Source organism: Yarrowia lipolytica, chromosome 1F (genome assembly GCF_001761485.1).
Source record: "Yarrowia lipolytica chromosome 1F, complete sequence".
NCBI classification, from domain to species: domain Eukaryota; kingdom Fungi; phylum Ascomycota; class Dipodascomycetes; order Dipodascales; genus Yarrowia; species Yarrowia lipolytica.
The window spans coordinates 1,404,083-1,423,755 of record NC_090775.1 but is presented as its reverse complement, the minus strand read 5'-3'; the positions used below and the strand labels follow the sequence as shown (position 1 = coordinate 1,423,755).

Genomic DNA, 19,673 nt, shown 5'->3' with positions numbered 1-19,673 from the left:
GGCTACTACCGTATCAAAAATCCGTGGTGGTCCATTTCAGCTAGTTTCAGCAACATCCATGCTCGTATGTGGCCCCTAAAATGATCAGTCAGATGCCAAGGCATCGCAGGTACAGCGCCACGGCTTGGCATCTTGGCTTAGAGTTGCAATACTAGGTGCGCTTCTCGAAAAGCCGTACAGTGACTGATAAGCCACTCTGGACAGCCGAGGACGACACAGGTACACGCAATAAATAAGCCATTGCGTAGTTGTGGCGTCGGGGGTAGTTAAGTCGCAAGAAAAAGTATACGTGCGGGAAACAGTATTAACGGACCTATCATCTGGAGCCGTGTGGGCGCCGCAATCTCGTCTTGGAGCGGTAAATGTCTCGGACCACCCACCCACATGAGCCAGGGAACACATCTGTTTACTTCAGGTACATTTTGCATGCGCTCATCGCAAAAGCAAGACCACAACAATGACTAGATGGGCTAGAAATATTGTGGTAATTGTAAACATAGAAACACCAGAAACAACCCGGCAACCAGCCCAAGTCGTTGTATATCTCTGTCCATCACACGGTGCTCGTCCTCCACCCCGTAATGGAACCTATAGAAGCCAGTTATCAATCAGGCACACCGAGGCCTATGCACGATAGACTCAGGGGATATCGTTGGACACGATACGCAATCACCAATGTCGCTTCGGCAGCCAATTACGCCATTGACGGGGCGGGGAGCGAATTGCCGATGTCTTGGTCCAACACAGATGATTGGATAGTTTGACCCAGCCCCGACCGCGTATAGCTGATGGGAAGCGAATCACAGCGCACTCGCGGGAATACACAGCAGCGCCAATGCCATATCTACTCTCTCCACCGTACCTGGTATACATTTATTACTCATATGTTGAAAAATCAAACGTCATAGGCTCGAACATTGTTGAACTGTTAAACTGAGTGGTGTTCTCGGCCGAGTGCTGCTGTGTTAAATAAAAATGTGCTCTGGACTACTCCAGATCAAGTTCTCCGACAATCTCGTCGTACATGTCAGTGTCGGAAGAATACGTGAGATCATAATCTTCTTCGTCGTCACCGTTGATCACATCGGACCTCATAATCTTGGGCCCCAGCGTAGGCGACAGAGAATGCCTCCTTGCGTTGAGAGAAATACATGCGACTCGCTTCATTCTCTTATTGAAAAAGAACCAGCTTAATGCCCACAGGGCGCCAGGCTCGTCGGCGAGAATCGTGGCGTCGGGCGTGAAGGAAAAGATTGTGCAGTTGTGCATCTCGATGCTCTTGTCCAGTACGTCCCACATCCGGGGCGGGATCGGCATACCCAGGCCGAACAGCACGTTGTTGAAGGACGAAATCACGGCCGATGCGCTCGGCTCGCGCTGAAAGTCGTCCGGCTGTAGCACGGAAAAGTCGTGATTAGGGTCTGACGCATTGAGAATCGCAATCAGATAAGCAAACACCTTCCTACTGGCAGTTTCGCTCATATCTCCAAAGGGAGAGGAGAGTAGAGGCGATAGCGAGCCGACAGAGACGCCTGCTCTCGAGGAAGAATAGGTTCTTTGCTTGGGCACTTTGCTCACGCCCTTGGGGCTTCGATTGCTCATCTTGCTGACGCTGCTGTCCAACGATTTGCCGTATTGGTAGTAGTTGTCAAAGGTGAGCACTTGTGGGGGAGAGAAAGATGTGCCGAGGGTGGAGATGGAGGTGAATGAGTCGAGCGCGTCTTGATGGTACGACAGCTGCTTGTCGAGCACCTTGTACAGCTTCTTGTCCGAGGAAGCGGGTTTGGTGGTGTACAGGTCAATGTTGCCGGAAACGTGGCATTCGGGTGTGTCGAATTTGAGTGCTGATGCCACCTCGTCGAGTGTGTGATCTTGTATGAACTGGGTTAGTGTGAGTTGATGGGTTGTGAGATGGGGGAAGAGCAATCACGGCACAGATAGAGAGACTAAGATGCGCATCTGGGTTTGTGGTTGGGCTTGTGTCTGTGTCGCTTGTCGAGAGCACGGTATGTTTGCGTGTACCCTCTGCGTGTTTCTCTGTGTGTGTCGCTGTGTGCGCCTTTCTGTGTGCCTCTCTGTATGTCTCTGTGTGTCTATCCTCGTGTGTATCGACAACTCTGTCTGCTAAAATCGACTTGCACATCCTGAAACCTCTTCTTATCACCACACCACCCCGGTAACACGCGCTGAGTGATTTTCGTCGCGTGTTAGCCGGTGTCTGAGGGATAAACATTCAAGAAACACCCCTTCATCGCCAACCTCGACTGATTGAAGGGCAAAAATCAATCGCCACAAACCCCCCTCGGTATCCCATTTCGTCCCCAAGACGTCCGACCTCGCCAAACAGCTTATCGAACACAATCTCTGTACCGTCTCCAACCACTTACCTTCATTGTGATGTGTGTTGCCGGCGGCTTTGTGTAACTTGGGCGGGCCGTGTGAGTATTGCTGAGTGTCGTGGAGGGTCGAATCGACGGCGTTTGATCTGACTAGGGTCGTTTTGATGTTCCTTTTCCGGTTGTGGGACTGGCTGAGTTTGAGTCCAAATGTATGTCATGTCAGGACTGCGTGGTGGATGTATAGCGCCTACATGCATAGTCTGATCAGGTGGGGAAGGCGTGGATCTGGACGGGGGGAAGGAGGAGGGAGCACAGATAAGACCACCGGACGGCTTAGTAATACAACAACGGCCCCGAACCGCTCCCCTAGCCCATATCGCCGTCTACATGGTGCCCTAAACCTCCCCATACTCTGATAGACCCCCACAAACACGCCCCATAAACAAGGTCCCATCATTATACCCGCATCGCCCGTCTCACCGTGCCGCCAATCACATAAGCTTATACTGCCACAATGGGAACTCCCACTTCTAGAACGGGACGCAGCAGCAGAGAACGTGCAGTGTAGCGGTGGAGTTTGAGCGTCAGGAAGGCTGGTGATCTGGTGTCCTAATGAGTCACGCCGTATTTGGCAGAGATTTAGCTGTCTTAGACGGTCGTCGAGTACTCGTGCTCGTATTGTACTCGTACTTGTAGCTCCAGGTAACATCACTTGGATATTGCTGTCATTCTAAACTTGCTGTTTAATTAATTTATTTAGATTGGGAGAATAACAAATGGCAGTTATTTTATGTAAAAAAAGAAGATATTTATACAAGCGACGAGGATTTATACATGTAAAATTTGCGAGAAAACCACAATTTTTTGTGTTATCGGGAATTACTTTTGCAAGTTTTTCCCATTTTTTCCCATTTTTTTCCAACTTTTCCCATTTTCCCCAATTTTTCCCATTTTCCCCAATTTTTCCCATTTTCCCCATTTTCCCCATTTTCCCCATTTTCCCCATTTTCCCCTTTTCCCCATTTTCATGATAGCAAAAACATCACCTCACTTCACCTCTTACCTGCCACAGTGGACCCACTCGTCCAGTCCGAGATTTTCCGACCGACAATCCCGGCAACAACACCAACGAGATCTACCCGTACCCTGAACGGTTAGTAAGCACAATCTGAAACCAAACCCAACCTCCGTTACACCTCCAACCCCAACCCACAGAGATCCAGACAAGGCGCAGGCGCTCTTCCTTGCTATCGTGACGTCAGATTCACGTGATCCCGCTGCTTCCTTATAATGGGCCTCTACGACACTAAGCCGGGCGGTCGGTTGAAACTCAAGGGCGACAAGGGCAAAGTAACCAAGTCGAAAAAGAAAAAGATCTCCAAGACGTCTTCTCCAGCACCAGCACCATCCTCATCACCACCAACAATGTCACTGCCTTCAGCCAAGGATATCGCCAAGTCTCCTCACGATACAGAGCATGCCAAAGAGTCCATTTCGGAGACTCCTCCTTCTGTGGAGACCAAGGGCGCGATCCCTATTCCGGGATCGTCCTCCAAGCGAATGGACAAGGCCAAGATTGCCGCGAGCACCTCGCCAGTGGAGACCACCCGAACGCCTAAAGAGCCGTATCTGACTGACGCCCAGAAGAAGTTTGAGGAGGCCAAGAAAGAGAGAGTGAGTATGCAAGTGAGCGGACAGGGGGGATGTGGTGGCCGATCGAAGGTCGGCTTTCACCGCACATTATCTGCGTTTGTTCAGGCCTACAGTAGTAGAACAGCAGGGCCGCATTTCGATCTCGAACAAATAACACTATCATTTTGAGCGTTGACTGTCTGGATCAGGATTTTTCAGCGGCATCAAGTGGGGTCAATATCGTCTTATTTCTGCGTTGTTGAACCTCCTGTTGTGGCAATGTGTACTGTCAGAAGTCGATGTTGGTTGACAGACTACCGACAAGTGGTTTACAATGATCTTGGTCAGCTTTGAAGGTCAGCTTTAATGGGAAGACCAGCTTCTATTACTTGACTACCGACCTACAGTTGTCCGCCGATATCTCTCCAGACAGACAGACGACACACTCTTCTGATCCTCCCTACCAGGTAACTTCAGGCTGTCTAACCGCCGTAAGAATATACTAACCCAGCTCATGGAAAAGATGACGAAGCAGAAACCGTTCAAGGAAAGAGTGCAGGACTACAACGACCATCTGTCCAAGCTGACGGACCAGAACGAGATGCCTAAGATCTCGGGTTAAGCGGTGCCCAAAAGAGTGGTTGCTGATTATGGATGGCGAAGCAACCACGAACGGAAAACAGCCAAGCCCACGATCAACCAGCCACGATCAACCAGCCAAGCCCACGACCACTAACAGTATCACGACTACTTGTCAGGTGTCAAAGTTGAGTCAAACTCATGACTAATGGACCAGCTCAAAGGATCTCCATAGCTATGTATTTTATTTTATTCTATTCTATCTATTGCAATGCCGAACTCAGTTACCACAATTCATCCTGGAATGCGTAAAAACTTGTACATCATTGGTTCATCATTCGTCATTATAATACATGATTATGTGGTGTCTGCGGACATGTTAGTTGATGCTGAGGTCGTCGGGGACAATGGGTCGCTTCAGTGATGTGTAGTTATTGGATGGCGACGTTGGATGTTGTATACCCGCTTGACTCGCTTGAGATGAGACTGCGATGGTAAAGGAGCCACCTCAGATGCTCCAGAGACTTCACGGAGGTGGAAGAGCATGAAACGAAGCAGAACATCATTTCTGACCCTTGTGAAATCGGCCAGTCGCTCATGACATGCACTCCTGACCGTTATTTGTGGGTCTCTTCATAAAAAGTACTCCGCAACAGGCTTTTTCATGGGCATACCTTCATTTCCACCCACATCTGCATCCTTGGCATGGAAGACCTTGTACTGGCGTTCCATGGAATCTGTGATTTCCAGCACCGCCGCCACGTTTCCGCACCGATAGCAGTAATTTGGTGCACTCCAGACCGTGACCAGCGACTGGTCAAACATCTCCTTGTATCCCTCCATGACCAGTTGATGAGCCCGGGCAATAAGAGTCGTATTGTTGATCTGGTTGAACTCGTGCACGGGGTTGGGTCCAAACAGGTATCCTGCACCTCTTGGCGACACTCCCCAGGATGTAGCGAGCTCCATGGCCTCATCATCTGCATCCTCCACACTGTCATCTGGATCGCTCCATAACAAATCACACATAGGCCCGTCGTGAGGCACCTCCTGCTTTCTATCGATCAGTCGCACGTGATCCAGCTGCTTGACTGTCGGACTCAGACCTCCATGCACACAAAACACTCCTCCAGGACCGCCCACAAGGGCACTGAGAGACAGATAGTCAAACACTCCACAACATAGTCTCCACACAGAGGCCGAGCCGTACTTGCGCAGACACTCGTCGTAGAAGCCGTAGACCGTGGTGATCTGCCGACTCTCGTGGTTGCCTCTGATCAACGTGATCTTGTCGGGATATCGTACCTTGAGACAAATGAGCAGCAGAAAGCATTCCAGAGAATAAAAGCCCCGATCGACGAAATCGCCCAGAAACAGATAAGCTGCATTCGGAGGCTCTCCACCCCCAATCGCAAACAGCGTCAGCAGATCGTGAAACTGCCCGTGAATGTCTCCACAAATGACCACCGGAGTGTCCACCAGCTGCACGTTGGACTCCTCCACGAGAATCTCCTGCGCCTTGGCACAGATTTGTCGCACCAGCGGCTCAGGTACGTGTTTGCACTCGTGCAGCAGCTCTATCGCCTCTTCGATCGAGGTCATTTTCGAGCGGGTGTGGGTGTGTCGTTCCTGCGACGTGCAGTGTGATTTACTTCGCATTACACCGCTCAACGCGCTGGGAGTAGGTTTGCTTACTAAGCACAGAGGAGGAGGAGGAGGAGAGAAGGCCCCCAGCGAAATGAGCGGCTAATAAGAGGGCGGCGGGGAGGAAGAGACACACACATCTTATGCTGTCACGTGATACTACAGAGGAGGCTATTATCCTCCTAATATTTGGCCTGGTGAGATGTAGTGAGATGCTACAGGTGAGGGAGATGATTGACGAGTTTGGTGTTTCTTGTGAATGTTCACAAGAGATCTATGAGATGTCCGGCTGGTGCTAGCGGTCTGAAAATGGATGTGCATGGTAACTCGACAACGGAGATTCGGAAAAAGTATTTATTTTTCCAGCAGCTGACGCAGAACTTTCTACACTCACATTGTTCTTAGTGCCGTGGGATGGCCTCGGGGTTACTAAGCATGTATGGCCTTGGGGTTCTTAACCTGAATGGTCTCGGGGTTTTTGATCATGTATGGTCTCTGAAGGTCTAAAGAGTTGCACAGTAGCTAAATCGGACATGGGGAGTTGATTGCCGTTTTCCATTTTCCCGTGTAGAGTCTTGATATCTCTCTACAGTCGCATTCCACTTCATTGTACGTCCCCCCCCAAGTTTCATGCATACGATTACATAAAATAGTATAACTTCACCCTATGTTTTTCACACCACCACAGTCGACACGAACATGAGCAACAGATCAATTACTCTTCTTCAGCGGGTGGACAATGCCACGGAGCAGCTGAACTCCAAGTTCACGGACATTGTCAACTCGGCCAAGGTGTCATCCAAGGACAAATCCGCGCTGGCGATGGAAACGTACCTGGTAGAAGAGTCGACTTCGGCCATGGTGCGGTCTCTGGAAGACCTTTTGTTTGTGACCCGCTCGCTTAAGGAGGCGTGGATCTTGGGACAGATTCGGCCGGTTGTGAACAAGCCCGAGGACGGCGGCGAGGGTCAACTTGCCGACGAGCTGCTTGACAAGATTGAAGATACTTCCGATGGGGTCGATAAGGAGACGGCGTGATTGTGTGCAGCGTGATTTTGTGCAGTCGCGTGACGAGCGGGCGGGGGGAGCGGTGGGGTGGGAATGTGGAATGCTACGTCGGGGGCTACGGATGCTATGGGGATGGAGCTATGGGGACGGGGCTATGGGGACGGAGCTATGGGGATGTAATGGGTGGTACGGGATGCGTTGTGGAATCGTGGAGGTTACATGTGTGTCTGGGACGGTCAGTCTGTTTATCATGACCGCCAAGTTAGCTGTTTGGGCTTGTAGACCCCGGTTGACCTTTCAGGCTATCATGGTCCACCACAGGGCTCTACTAGCGTGATATCAGACCAGAGCAGATTGGATGATGGACCAGTGCCAGGACTTGGACTCTTTCCACCAGTTGCTGCCATTCAACCAACCGTATTCACCCACACAATGCTGTCTCTGTGGGACTGTCTCATGCTGCTTCTGCGCAGACTTCCATGCCTGCACATGTCATTAGTGCGATGCTGCGACAAAGTGAGCGGTCAAAGAAGGGTACAAGAACGAGCGACCGCGGTGCGATGGTCGGTTTTCTCCCACTACAAGTAGCTTGAGACCGCTCCTCAGCAATGGGTTCTTACCGAGACCCAAAAGCTGGTCCCGTCTACGTACGTAATCAATTCCTTAGTCCAACTTCATGACATCATAGTCACTCATACTTGCACGTCACGTGCAACAGCAATGTCGAATCTTCTCCACAGCCACAGCCTCCTTCCCTACAGACACAGCCTCGTCTCTCGTTACTAACGTTGAGGTTCCAGTCTCAGGAACCGTCATTGTGCATAAAAAAAAAGGATTTTTAAAAAAAGAGTGCAAAAAACCTTGTCGACAAACACGTTCAAACATAGCACACAGACCACCCATTACATACAGCAAAGAGACACAGGTTTGTTGCTAGACAAAGGCGTTGTCGCGCTGCGCCTGTCTCTGCTCGTTTCCATCTATTGCAGCAATCTTGGTCCTGCGGTCGCCTGTCATCTTCTCAGGATGTCCCGTGACAGTGATGCATGACATGTGAAACGTTCTTTGTTCGCGGTCGGCTGCTGTCACAGGAATGTAGCCTTGAAGGTGGGATGGTGGGGTGTATGAGGAGGTGGATATGATGAGAGAGACCGCCAAAACACTCGAAACTACATGAAAACCGGCGCTTCTGAATATAGCTGCTCGGATCGCCTTGTTTCTGATTTTTTCTGATTTTTCTGGATTCCTAATTCTTGCTAGTTTCCTGATTTTTGCTATTGATTTCTTTTTTTTATTCCTGCTACAACCATGTATGTACTGTATGTACAATTGTATTTCATTTTTGCAATCGGCAAACGGCAAACGAAAAAAGGAAAAGGAAAAAAATAATTGAAAAAAAACAAAAAAACTACAAAAATAAAAAATGGCGAAAGAACTCCCGCTATAGACACTGTAGAAAATAAAACACGTCATGGAATCAGTCTCTAGGGGGTCGGCGATATGATTCTCCCTCGAATCACATGACCAGCCAACAGCTCTCGGCTCAGTTATCAGTCTTCGTAGTCTTCAGTCTTCGCTCGCAGTCTTGCTCCGATCGACCAACTAAAACACGTTTTGACGTTTGCCACAATAAAAGACAAAAGATTGCAGATTCCAGCCGTGCGCCATGGGTCCAAAAGGGCAGGAGATGTGCACAAAAAGTACTGAAGTACAGGCTTGCTTTCCGATTGGGAAATTGGCATCTGCAGAGTGCGTTGGCAGTACAGTTCAAGTATGGTATAGGTAGAGTAGGAGTACAGTACAAGTACGATAGAGGAAATGTGGACACGGAAAGTTGACAATCCAGACCTTCCATGGTCTTGTCGCAACTTTCGGGAACAAAAAGACACTTTTCTCTGCCACCTTGCTACTCATCCAGTCTTCTTTCTTTCGATGCATGGCGTAATTCAAGGACGACTACTGTCTTGTCTGCCTTGTCTTGTCTGTTCCGACTTTGAGAATAGCAAGGATGGCAAACGAAATGGGCCCACCAGACCCCGATTCTCCACTCCACTCTAGTGTCGGTAGCGTCCCTAGCGTGGTCCTAGACTGCTTGCGGACGCCTCTAAGTCGTTCTCCAAACCGCACTACCGTACAAGTAGTCTTATCGTATGCAGCTACGGGAGCAAGAGCAATGGAGCAGGACTTGCAGAGCAACGGGTGTAATGGACCCCCTCTCGGACGTGTCGAGCTGCTCTTCCAACACGTATCTTTGGGCTCTGTCGATCGACTGTGCCTGCCTATTATCGTAGGTGGAGATGACAATGGAACCTTGAAGGGACCTGTCTTGCAAGGGTCCAAATGGCCGACAAGACGAGCCAGGACGGGAATAGGGGGTCCACAGCATGCCTCTCGTTGCGACGGTTCCAGCAGACCTATTTGTATCGCTGACTGATTATTACGGCGCAAACTAGACCCCTACCGGGTTTGACAGCTTCTCGTGACGAGGGCTCCACAGTGTTTCTTTTTAGAGTGCACTCAAAAGTATAGCGGGGGGCGGGGGTGGATGTAGGGGCGGTAATCTGGCGTTCAAAGTAGCCATATGGGCCCTTTTGACGCGTTGAAGTCGATTTTACATCTCAAAATTGCCAAAACGTACCTCCAACGCCCCCGTTGACCACCCCCCAAATTGTTTGCACATTCCTAGACCACATTCCTAGCACCACCGAACAAGCAGTTGCATGCATAACGTTGCATTGCAGGACTCTCCAAAACTTAAACCTTCCTATTGTTCCCCTGAACCTAAATCCGTTTGTGTAACGAGCCCGTTTGTGCCCCCCGTCTCCATGTGCGTACCTCACATATTAATACGTGGGTGGGCCCTGTAGCAAAAAAGCCCAATTGTATTGTCCAACTTAGCCGACCCCTCGACACTACCAAAACCTGATTCCGAAATGGCTGCCGACAACGGAGAGGCCAACACCCAGGACACCTCGGTGTCCAACATGGTCACGACGTTGATTTCCAACGGAGTGACGCTCGGCGTGTTTTTCATTGCCTTTCTCATTCTGCGACCCAAGTTCAAGCGAATCTACCAACCCCGATCGTTCCTGCCAACGGTGCCGGAGCGAGAGCGAACCGAACCGCAGGCCGTGTCCCCGGTGTCGTGGCTGATGCAGCTGTGGCACAAGAAGGACTCGCGAATTCTGGAGGAGGCCGGACTCGACGGCTACTTCTTCCTGCGATACATCCGACTGTCGTTCATCATTGTGGTTGTGGGCATTGTGCTTCTGTACCCCATTCTGCTGCCCGTCAATGCCACTGGCAAGGGAGATGCCGGGGGTCTCAACCTGCTGGGCTTCACAAACATTCTGTCGCCCTCCGAGTCCAACCGATTCTACGCCCACGTTCTGCTTGGCTGGATCTTCTTTGGATTCTGTCTGTTTATGATCTACCGAGAGTTTGTCTACTTCATTTCCATCCGACAGGCGGTTCTGACCTCCCCCGCCTACTCCACCCGACTCTCGTCGCGAGTCGTGCTCATCACCTCGCTGCCCGAAGACTACCAGGACGAGACCGAGCTGCGAAAGCTCTTCCGAGGCGTGCACACCGTCTACGTGTCGCGAAACTTCAAGAAGATTGAGAAGAAGGTTGCCGAGCGAGAAAAACTAGCTGGCAAGCTGGAGGGAGCCGAAAACAAAATGATCAAGATGGCTATCAAAAACAAGCTTAAGGCCGAAAACAAGGGCAAGACCCCCAAGGATCTGTCGTTCCAGGACGGAAATATGTCCACGTTTGTGCTCGACAAGAAGCGACCCACTCACCGACTCAAGTTCCTCATTGGAGAGAAGGTTGATACCATCAACTACGCCCGAACCGAGGTGGGCAAGCTGAACCGAGAGATTGAAGACATGCAGGCCCATCTAGACCAGAACGACAAGCTAAACTCCGCGTTTGTGCTCTTCAACACCCAGGAGGACGCCCAGGTCGCCTACCAGCTGCTTGCCCACCACAAGGCTCTGCACGCTGCCCCTCGATACACCGGTATCTCTCCCGACGAGGTCATCTGGTCCAACCTGCGAGTCAAGTGGTGGGAGCGAGTCACCAAGGCCATGGTTGTCAAGGCCTTCCTGACCGCCCTGATTGTGCTGTGGGCCATCCCTGTGGCTGTGGTTGGTTCCTTCTCCAACATCAAGTCGCTGACTGGTCTTGTTCCCTTCCTCGACTTCCTCAACAACCTGCCCTCGCAGCTGCAGGGTCTGGTGTCTGGTCTGCTCCCCACCATTCTTATGGCTGTGCTCATGATGCTGCTTCCCATCATCATCCGACAGTGTGCCAAACAGGCTGGTTGCCCCACCACTACCCGGGTCGAGTACTACACACAGAACGCCTACTTTGCTTTCCAGTTTGTTAACGTCTTCCTCATCACCACCTTTGCCTCTTCTGCAGCTGCCACCGTCAAGGCCATCAAGGACAACCCAGGATCCGTCATGACGATGCTGTCCGGTAATTTGCCCAAGTCGTCTAACTTCTTTGTGTCCTACATCATGCTGCAGGCCCTGTCTTTCCCTGGTGGTGCCCTGCTGCAGATTGTCGCTCTGATTCTCTTCAAGCTGCTCGGCACTCTGCTCGACAACACTCCCCGTAAGATGTGGACCCGATACAACATTCTTGGCTCTACCTCCTGGGGAACTGTCTTCCCCATGTACACGTTCCTGATTGTTGTTTCAATCGCCTACGCGTGTGTCTCGCCCATCATCCTTGTCTTTTCCGCCGTTGGTTTCGCTCTCATCTACCTCGTTTTCCTCAACAACCTGGTATACTGCGAGGTGCCTGCTGATGGGCGAGGAATCTACTACTCTCGAGCTCTGCGACAAACCATGCTCGGCATTTACTTTGGCCAGATTTTCATGCTGGCTCTGTTCATTATGGCAAAGTCTTGGGGACCGCTTGCTCTGCAGGTCATCTTCCTCGTCTTCACCTGCTTCTTCCACAAGACCATGCTCAAGGCCTTCAACCCTCTGCTGGACGCTGTGCCCATCAACCTGATGCGAGAGTGTGCTGTCGGCGCCCCCGAGAAGCAGCGTCTTCTTGATGCCCCTCCTCGTCTCTCTGGTGACGTCTTCTCTGACGCCCATGCCTACCTTCCCGATGAGCAAGGCAATATCAGGGCTACACATTCTGCCAACCTGGGTGTTCCTCAGGAGCACCCCATTCTGTCTTCTGAGAAGGATGGCGTTGAGACCGATACTGAGAAGATTGCTACCACCACCAACACGTACACCTCGTACGACGGCGGTGAGGATCCTCACTACCGACCTCCCACCCACCAGTCGACCATCATGCAGTTCCTCAGTCCCTACGAGCAGCTGGCTCCTCGACATCTGCAGAAGACTTTCCTGACTCCCTACTTCCACGAGCCTGCTGCTCCTCTGACCATTGAGCAGGAGAAGGCAGCCTTCCTGCACCCTGCCACATCTGCTCCTGGTCCTCTCATCTGGATGGCGCAGGATCCCTATGGACTCTCTACCGTGGAGGTTGAGGAGACTGAGGCTGCTGGGGTGGATGCCACCGACAAGGGAGCTTGGTACAAGATTGAGGAGGTGAACAAAAAGGGCAAGAAGAAGGAGGCGATTGAGTTTGCCGAGCTTGGCCACATTCCCATCTGGGACACTCCTGTGGATTACTAGTTTTTGCGGTTATAGATTTGTATATTAGGCGTTTAATTTAATTTTATTTAATGAAGATCAGAGGGGAGAGGCTCTCTGCCATACAGGCAGGGACATGTCTCACAAGCAGCGTTTGGTGTGCTGCACGAAGATGCGCTACTCGAACCTTGCTACTTCGCCGTCATCACTCACACCATGGAAAACGAACATATGGAGCCCGTGGAAACGGAAGCTGACCAGCAACACGATGGCGAATCGATGGAGGCGTACCGACGAGTCCAGGGCACGATTCTGACACTCACAGCGCTAGCCAAGGGAGTAGCCACTATCGACTTCTTCAAAGAGGCGTATGGCGTGGAGCAATCCCTCAGCAAGAGCAACGGTTTGGGATGGGCTCTGTTCTGGATTTCCCTCATCAGCGAGCTGGACAGATTTGGACAGTCGCTCCGTGACAACTTGTACGTCATTTCCAAGGACAAGTTCTACTCTAACGAGACGCCTGTGAGCTGGCAGGAGCAGCTGCTGGGCCAATTCGCCGCAGACACCATCAACAACGTTTCGTACGTCATCTACATGTACTATGTGTACAAGATCTCTACCGGCTGGCTCGTCACCTTTGGAGCTATCCAGTTGGTCTACATTGTTCTTGCTGGCGTTGCTGGTGCCTATTTTGGCATAGCCAACAAGCAGCGGGTCGAGTAGATGTAACCAATGTATTTTTAGATTGACAAGAGGGTGTAGATGTAGTTGGAGGTTTTTTTTTCTATCCTTTACTGATGTTTTTCTATTTTTTCTAATTTTTTATTTAAATCACTCTTTCTAATTTTTTTTTATTATTTTTTTATTCTAGATAAATACATTCCAACCACTTGAGCCTGAAGACACTGTTATACCGGCAAATCTGATTCGGATGCGGTTGTTCAGAAGAGCGCATGACATTCGTGTTTGCTTGTTCATGTACTCTTTCTGTTCCATCTCTTGAACGGATAAATATATCTACATTTTTTTTCTGTTTCTAATGATTCATTACCGATTTTTTTTTTTTTTTATTCTAATGATTCATACAGCTTATCTTTCACTTTCAGCTCACCATGGCCACAATTAAAATCTGTCAAGATCGGTCCCTTGGCCCAGTTGGTTAAGGCGTCGTGCTAATAAGAAATTAGCCTCTTTGCAACGCGAAGATCAGCAGTTCGATCCTGCTAGGGACCATTCTTTTTGGCCCTTATCCGGTCTTTTCGTGTACTCCGTGTGAGTATCTCTTCTGGTGCTGGTCTACCAGTGCCATTTTTTCCCCCACTATTATAGCCTATTTTCAAACTCACTAAAATTCCGAACCACGTTTCGAACTTAATGTGACTGCTGGAGGGGCGCTGGAGGGGTATGTCTAGGGCCCCCCAACAGGGCTCCTTCCTGCACAACAGCTTCTTTCTTCCTACAGTGCACACTCACAGATACCCTGGAGCAACACGCGAACCTGTGGGTGGAAACAGACACCCGGTCGGCCGCTCCGAGATAGAAACACCACGAGCCGGTGGATTACTATACCGATTTCCACGAGATGCACCATGCCACCACGACCCTTCCACGGTAAGAACGTGGATTACTACACAGATGTCATTCCACCAGATACCCTCGTCACGTCCCGACTACCGAGATAGCACAGACCGTTGACTATCTCCAAACACGCACAAGCCCTCATTCTGCTCTTCGCCTGTGACCTGGGCGCAGCCGGATGCTGGATGCCATGCGACTCCAGTTCCGGTGCACTACCCGGTAGGCTTCTTTCTGAGTGAATGCTCGTTGGTGTTGTCAAACCAGACACTGACGATCCCTAGACACGTTGAACAGACAGCCTGGCACCCGTCAGCGTACGATCCACCGGGAGACAATACGAGGTGCTTTGGAACACGAGTAATGACACTAAGCTATACTACGTTTTGTGATACTGGTCACAGCACGCAGGCCACATGGGCTACTTTCGACCTCCCACGGCTACTCGCACAGTCGCGATGGTACCTCTTGCTATCAGAGTTGCATTGCATGGTTTGAGACTACTGTCGAACACGCTACATTCACAAGATCAGTCACACTAATTCATTGGTCTTAAGAGTTATAAACGAAGGTTGCCATCAAGGCTGGAGAATCTGAATCACAAGAAGCTGTTTGGCAGATATGGCGAATTAAGATCGGCCAAATCGACCACCGCTACCCCACATGTTGTTGCCGGATCCGCTTCCCCACTTGTTGTTGTTGCCGAATCCGCTTCCCCATTTGTTGTTGTTGTTGCCGAATCCGCTTCCCCACTTGTTGTTGTTGCCGAATCCGCTTCCCCACTTGTTGTTGTTGCCGAATCCGCTTCCCCACTTGTTGTTGTTACCAAAGTTGCCGCCAGGGCCGTTGTTGTTACCGTCGTTGTTGCCGTTGTGCTTGCCTCCGCCGTTGCCGTTGTTGTTACCGTTGTAGCCTCCGGCTCCGTTACCGTTACCGTTGTTGTTGCCGTTATCGTAACCGTTGCCGTTGCCGTTGTTGTTGCCATCGTAGCCAGCAGGACCGTTGCCGTTTCCGTCGTTGTTTCCGTTGGCGACACCGTTTCCGTTTCCGTTGTCGTTTCCGTTAACACCGTCTGCGCCGTTCTCGTTACCGTCGCCGTTACCGTTCAGGATACCGTCTCCGTCACCGTTGTCGTTACCGTTGGTGCCGTACTCGCCGTTATCGTTTCCGTCGTCATTTCCGTTCTGGAAGCCGTCACCGTCGCCGTTGTTGTTGCCGTCCTTTCCGAATTCACCGTTTCGGTTTCCGTCGTCGTTTCCGTTGTTGGCACCATCACCGTCACCGTTGCCGTTGCCGTTGTTACCACCGTCACCGTTTCCGTTTCCATCGGTGTTACCGTTGTCCAAACCGTCACCATCGCCGTTCTCGTTACCGTTGATACCGCCGGCGCCATTGCCGTTACCGTCGTTGTTACCGTTCTCGTAACCGTCGCCGTCACCGTTGTCGTTACCGTTGATACCGTGGTCACCGTTGCTCTGACCGTCGTCGTTACCGTTGTAGTCTCCGTTGCCTACTCCGTTGTTGTTTCCGTCGTGACCATCGGATACATCATTAATGGACACGTCGGAGGGGTCGACCAGCGCGGGGTCGATGGGGTGGGGGACGGGGTGGTCGGGGTTCCTTGGGGTCCCAGTGGTGCTCAAGGGTCCTTTGGGGTCCACAGTGGGTGCTCGGGGTCCTTGGGGTCGACAGGGTCCTTGGGGTCCCAGTGGTGCTCGGGGTCCTTGGGGTCCCAGTGGTGCTCGGGGTCCTTGGGGTCGACAGGGTCCTTGGGGTCCCAGTGGTGCTCGGGGTCCTTATGGTCCCAGTCCCAGTGGGTGGGCTTGGGGTTGTCGGGGTAGACAGTCTTGACGATCACCTGGCCCTGCTCAGTCTTAGTAACAGTAACGGTAGCAGGCTCCTTCCAAGAGGTGACAGTGTTGGTCTTGGTGACGACAGGAGACTCCTTCCAGGAGGTAACGAGCTGGGTTACGATCTTGGGGTCACAATTGTCCTTCTGGGGTCTGTAGTAAGGCCAGGAGTCATGGTGGTAGTAGCCACCTCGCTTGTTGAGGGCAGCAGAGTCCTCCATGTTGGAGGCAGCAGGGTGGGCAGCCACGAGGGCGGCAGAGAGGGCCACAGTCTTCAGATATCGCATTGTTTGAGAGTGAAGAGGATTCGAGTTGGAGTGTTGGTGAGGAATATGAGAGTGCTGATGGCGCGTCTTATATAATGTTTTTGGACAACCGGATCAACACATGGTGTTTGCTCGTGGGGTTGGTGTCCTCCGTCCAATTGGCAGATCTAGAACCAATGTTCTTAGCCCCCTCTGGGTCCAGAAGCTCGCCAGGCGGAGGGTCATTGTGTAGCTTTGGGAAGCTAGACGAACAAACTGCCAAGGTGCACATTCCCTTAGTCGCAAAGGCTCCCTTCTGGCGATTGGATCACACTAGAGCAATTCTGCCGTGAGTGCCTGTGGCGGGCGAGGTGCAACTCTCTTGATTTAGGCACAAGATTAACTACCAGAGTTTTGCAAACACTAGGCGCACGGCGACAAATGAAAATTGATTGGAAATCGATTGAAAAAATTGGTTGGACAATTGATTGGGGAAGTCCGCATTTGTTTAGGGTGACCGAATGGGGCTCTTGTTAGCATTGCTTTGGTTTAGACCCAAGCCAATATGGCAATTTGCAACGCATCAGTCTTGGTGTTCAGCCCTAGAGATGATTGATCTCGACCCGCAATTGACGGACACGGTGTCTCTTGTTTGGTTGCATTTTCAACCTGAAGCGCTCATCAATTTGGGCTCAACGCTGGCACTGTCTCCTTCTCTGCCTGAATATGAGGTACCTTTCTGTCGCAGGGTTCTATTCTGTTACCCGTGAGGGACACAAGATATCATAAGGCTCTAAAGGTAACCAAGGGAACCAAGGGGCTTGGATATTGGTCGTTAGAACGAGTGGCAAGATGCCTGTGCATTGGTCGACGGAATCGGACATGGACATTGGCCATTGGAGCTCACTAGAAGGTTCTGGACATTTGTGAGGGCGTTTTGCAAGCATGTTGTGAGAAACGAAGGCGACAAAGATTCGAGAACCGATCCAAGACAAGTCTAGTGCTCAACCAAAGTACTAGTTGTGGTCAATACTCTTTTCGGAGTCAGTGAAACCTCTTTGAAGTGTGTTCGGGCGTGGCATTGTGTGCCCAGTTAGTGCCGTCCATATCCAACCCAGTCTGATGGACAATGACTTGTTTTGGATCATTTATGAATTTGTAATGAATAAAAAGCGATAGTGTGAGAATAGTTAGCCATTTTTGTACCCCTTTTGGCAAACTTGCCATAATGTCTGCTCCCCTCTGGATCGTTCGGTCGTATACCAGTTTCCACCTGCTCTAGCTTTAGGGTGCCGAGATACGAGTTTCCTAGCATCACCAGCGGAGGTAGACGACAAGGGTGTCTAAGGAGTTTCTTTTCAGGATGTAACATGTGTCTTTTGCTCAGGTTTGAAGCGCAAAATGCCCACTTAATAAGCCCTCCATCAATACAACGTCTCTGCTATCATGTCCCTCTTCCTGGGCTCATCTATAAGTCGGGGGAGCTAACATCCGAACCATCAATCCAATGAGGCTACACATAGTACAAGTACAGATTCCAGAATTGCAACTTGTAGGACTTTGACACCTGCATCTTTCAACTACGGACTTGTTGTGCTCGCACTCTCACACCCGTACGGACTCTCCAGAGGCTCCAGAACAGAGGGTGTACTAGCGCATATCGGCGCTAACACCATCTAACCACGGTCTAAACCGGCAACCAACAGGTAATGTTCTAAATCATTGAGTTTAGCTGCCGTCTTAGTAGGCAATTGAGCGTTTTCCACAGCACTCTATCGCCTTCTTTGGTTTGTTCTACGGGGCTTCCAGGTTTACATGTGCTTCCCGACTTGCACATTTGAATAGCGAAAACCGGGTGAGAAAAAAAAAAGGAGAAGAAGAGGTTCTCACAGCAACATTAGACACTTCATTACCTTGTCAAGCTATCCAGGAACAAGGCACAAAAATAGCCAGGCCCTGGACTCTCACTATCGACAAGCAGTCTACGAAGTAGCACCACCGCGATGGTGAGACTTGAATCCGTCTAGACGATTGTGCCGTAGCTTAGACTACTTTCTACTGTTCTAGAAACCCATCGGGCAACTCTGACAATACCGGATTCAATGGACTTGGATACGAGATAATGGTGGCAGAAAAAATCATGGGGAGGCTTTCTCTCGTAGTCAGTCTCTAACAGGAGGAACTGGATCGCCAAAAAGCTGAAAAGTGCCCTAAAGAGACTATAAACGCTCCCTTAGCAACATTGAACGACGCTTCTAAAACCACGTGAACAACTGCATGCCTTGAAGCTGTTAGTGCCTCGGCTGTTCCACTTCCACGGACTTCCCTCAAGAGGATACGACCATAGTACGGTCGCACACGCCAGCTGCGTCAAATACGAGTTTTAGTGCCGTCTGGACGGTGTCTCAAACGGCTCGCATCAACTATTACAAGCTAACCACCTTTGATTCCATGCAGATAACGAATTTTCCAATCCGAGGCACTATACTGCCATTTTTTAATATGTGCCAATAGCGCCTATTGTACGGTACTATGGTACAAGGGAAGTTGTAAATATGAAAGAAATACCAGTTGAAATGAGGATTATCAACTACCCAGCGAGGTTTTGCAACGCCCACGATCTGTCCTCATGATAACACGTGCTGAAAGAAGCTAACAGAATGACAACATGACGTAGGGCAGTGGAACGAGCCGCAAGACATAAAGTCCAATTAACTATGGACAAGTGAGTACTAATATCTGGTACCAGCCCAGATATTATCTTCTCGTGTGATAATATCACTTTGAGCCGTTTCTCTAGCAGATTATTGTTCAATATCCACCTGTTAGGTTGAAAAGTTGATGAAAAATATTACGTTTGAGACAAGACAATGCGGTTGTACTTGCTTCCAACTGGTTCTACGGTACCAAAACGTTTTCTACGTATAACCCCGTCAAAAATAGCAGTTTCAAAAAGAAGAAAAAAATTGCGAATTCTGTGGATCGAACACAGGACCTCCAGATTACTCTGACCGAAGAATGACTTCAGTCTGGCGCTCTCCCAACTGAGCTAAATCCGCGAAATTCATAAAAAACTAAAAATAGTCGTCTCCGATACCCATACCCTACGTCACGTGATATAAAGATTACTAAGTGTACGATTTGTTGAACGCTAACCCGGCCTATGAAAAACAA

At 50.3% G+C, this 19,673-nt stretch overlaps 11 protein-coding genes and 2 non-coding genes across 13 annotated transcripts; 7 read left to right on the top strand and 6 right to left on the bottom strand.

The window, feature by feature from the left end:
* Window positions 1–987: 987 nt before the first annotated feature.
* Window positions 988–2,393, bottom strand: YALI1_F14213g (uncharacterized protein; the record flags this gene model as incomplete). The annotated part of the gene is made up of 2 exons (XM_505250.3): window positions 988–1,881; window positions 2,388–2,393. The coding sequence occupies 2 exons, from the start codon at window positions 2,391–2,393 to the stop codon at window positions 988–990; spliced, it is 900 nt and encodes a 299-aa protein (XP_505250.1).
* A 193-nt stretch (window positions 2,394–2,586) lies between these two features.
* On the bottom strand, window positions 2,587–3,048 carry YALI1_F14207g (uncharacterized protein; the record flags this gene model as incomplete). Its single annotated transcript, XM_068283321.1, has 1 exon — window positions 2,587–3,048. The coding sequence occupies one exon, from the start codon at window positions 3,046–3,048 to the stop codon at window positions 2,587–2,589; it is 462 nt and encodes a 153-aa protein (XP_068139422.1).
* A 581-nt stretch (window positions 3,049–3,629) lies between these two features.
* On the top strand, window positions 3,630–4,160 carry YALI1_F14201g (uncharacterized protein; the record flags this gene model as incomplete). The annotated part of the gene is made up of 1 exon (XM_505249.4): window positions 3,630–4,160. One exon carries the CDS (start codon window positions 3,630–3,632, stop codon window positions 4,158–4,160), a length of 531 nt encoding a protein of 176 aa, XP_505249.4.
* A 1,023-nt stretch (window positions 4,161–5,183) lies between these two features.
* On the bottom strand, window positions 5,184–6,209 carry YALI1_F14175g (uncharacterized protein; the record flags this gene model as incomplete). The annotated part of the gene is made up of 1 exon (XM_505248.2): window positions 5,184–6,209. One exon carries the CDS (start codon window positions 6,207–6,209, stop codon window positions 5,184–5,186), a length of 1,026 nt encoding a protein of 341 aa, XP_505248.2.
* Window positions 6,210–6,893: 684 nt separating this feature from the next.
* YALI1_F14168g (uncharacterized protein) lies at window positions 6,894–7,232 on the top strand (the record flags this gene model as incomplete). The annotated part of the gene is made up of 1 exon (XM_505247.4): window positions 6,894–7,232. The coding sequence occupies one exon, from the start codon at window positions 6,894–6,896 to the stop codon at window positions 7,230–7,232; it is 339 nt and encodes a 112-aa protein (XP_505247.2).
* A 328-nt stretch (window positions 7,233–7,560) lies between these two features.
* Window positions 7,561–7,857, top strand: YALI1_F14160g (uncharacterized protein; the record flags this gene model as incomplete). Its single annotated transcript, XM_068283320.1, has 2 exons — window positions 7,561–7,693; window positions 7,736–7,857. The coding sequence occupies 2 exons, from the start codon at window positions 7,561–7,563 to the stop codon at window positions 7,855–7,857; spliced, it is 255 nt and encodes an 84-aa protein (XP_068139421.1).
* Window positions 7,858–8,135: 278 nt separating this feature from the next.
* Window positions 8,136–8,675, bottom strand: YALI1_F14150g (uncharacterized protein; the record flags this gene model as incomplete). The annotated part of the gene is made up of 1 exon (XM_068283319.1): window positions 8,136–8,675. One exon carries the CDS (start codon window positions 8,673–8,675, stop codon window positions 8,136–8,138), a length of 540 nt encoding a protein of 179 aa, XP_068139420.1.
* Window positions 8,676–10,135: 1,460 nt separating this feature from the next.
* Window positions 10,136–12,871, top strand: YALI1_F14136g (uncharacterized protein; the record flags this gene model as incomplete). Its single annotated transcript, XM_505246.3, has 1 exon — window positions 10,136–12,871. One exon carries the CDS (start codon window positions 10,136–10,138, stop codon window positions 12,869–12,871), a length of 2,736 nt encoding a protein of 911 aa, XP_505246.1.
* A 174-nt stretch (window positions 12,872–13,045) lies between these two features.
* Window positions 13,046–13,552, top strand: YALI1_F14107g (uncharacterized protein; the record flags this gene model as incomplete). The annotated part of the gene is made up of 1 exon (XM_505245.4): window positions 13,046–13,552. One exon carries the CDS (start codon window positions 13,046–13,048, stop codon window positions 13,550–13,552), a length of 507 nt encoding a protein of 168 aa, XP_505245.2.
* A 417-nt stretch (window positions 13,553–13,969) lies between these two features.
* On the top strand, window positions 13,970–14,062 carry YALI1_F14097r. The gene has a single exon. It is a non-coding gene; the product is annotated as a tRNA-Ile (tRNA).
* Window positions 14,063–14,592: 530 nt separating this feature from the next.
* On the top strand, window positions 14,593–14,902 carry YALI1_F14090g (uncharacterized protein; the record flags this gene model as incomplete). The annotated part of the gene is made up of 2 exons (XM_068283318.1): window positions 14,593–14,642; window positions 14,689–14,902. 2 exons carry the CDS (start codon window positions 14,593–14,595, stop codon window positions 14,900–14,902), a joined length of 264 nt encoding a protein of 87 aa, XP_068139419.1.
* Window positions 14,903–16,043: 1,141 nt separating this feature from the next.
* YALI1_F14072g (uncharacterized protein) lies at window positions 16,044–16,541 on the bottom strand (the record flags this gene model as incomplete). Its single annotated transcript, XM_505244.3, has 1 exon — window positions 16,044–16,541. One exon carries the CDS (start codon window positions 16,539–16,541, stop codon window positions 16,044–16,046), a length of 498 nt encoding a protein of 165 aa, XP_505244.2.
* A 2,925-nt stretch (window positions 16,542–19,466) lies between these two features.
* YALI1_F14041r lies at window positions 19,467–19,558 on the bottom strand. The gene has a single exon. It is a non-coding gene; the product is annotated as a tRNA-Phe (tRNA).
* Between the last annotated feature and the right edge of the window lie 115 nt (window positions 19,559–19,673).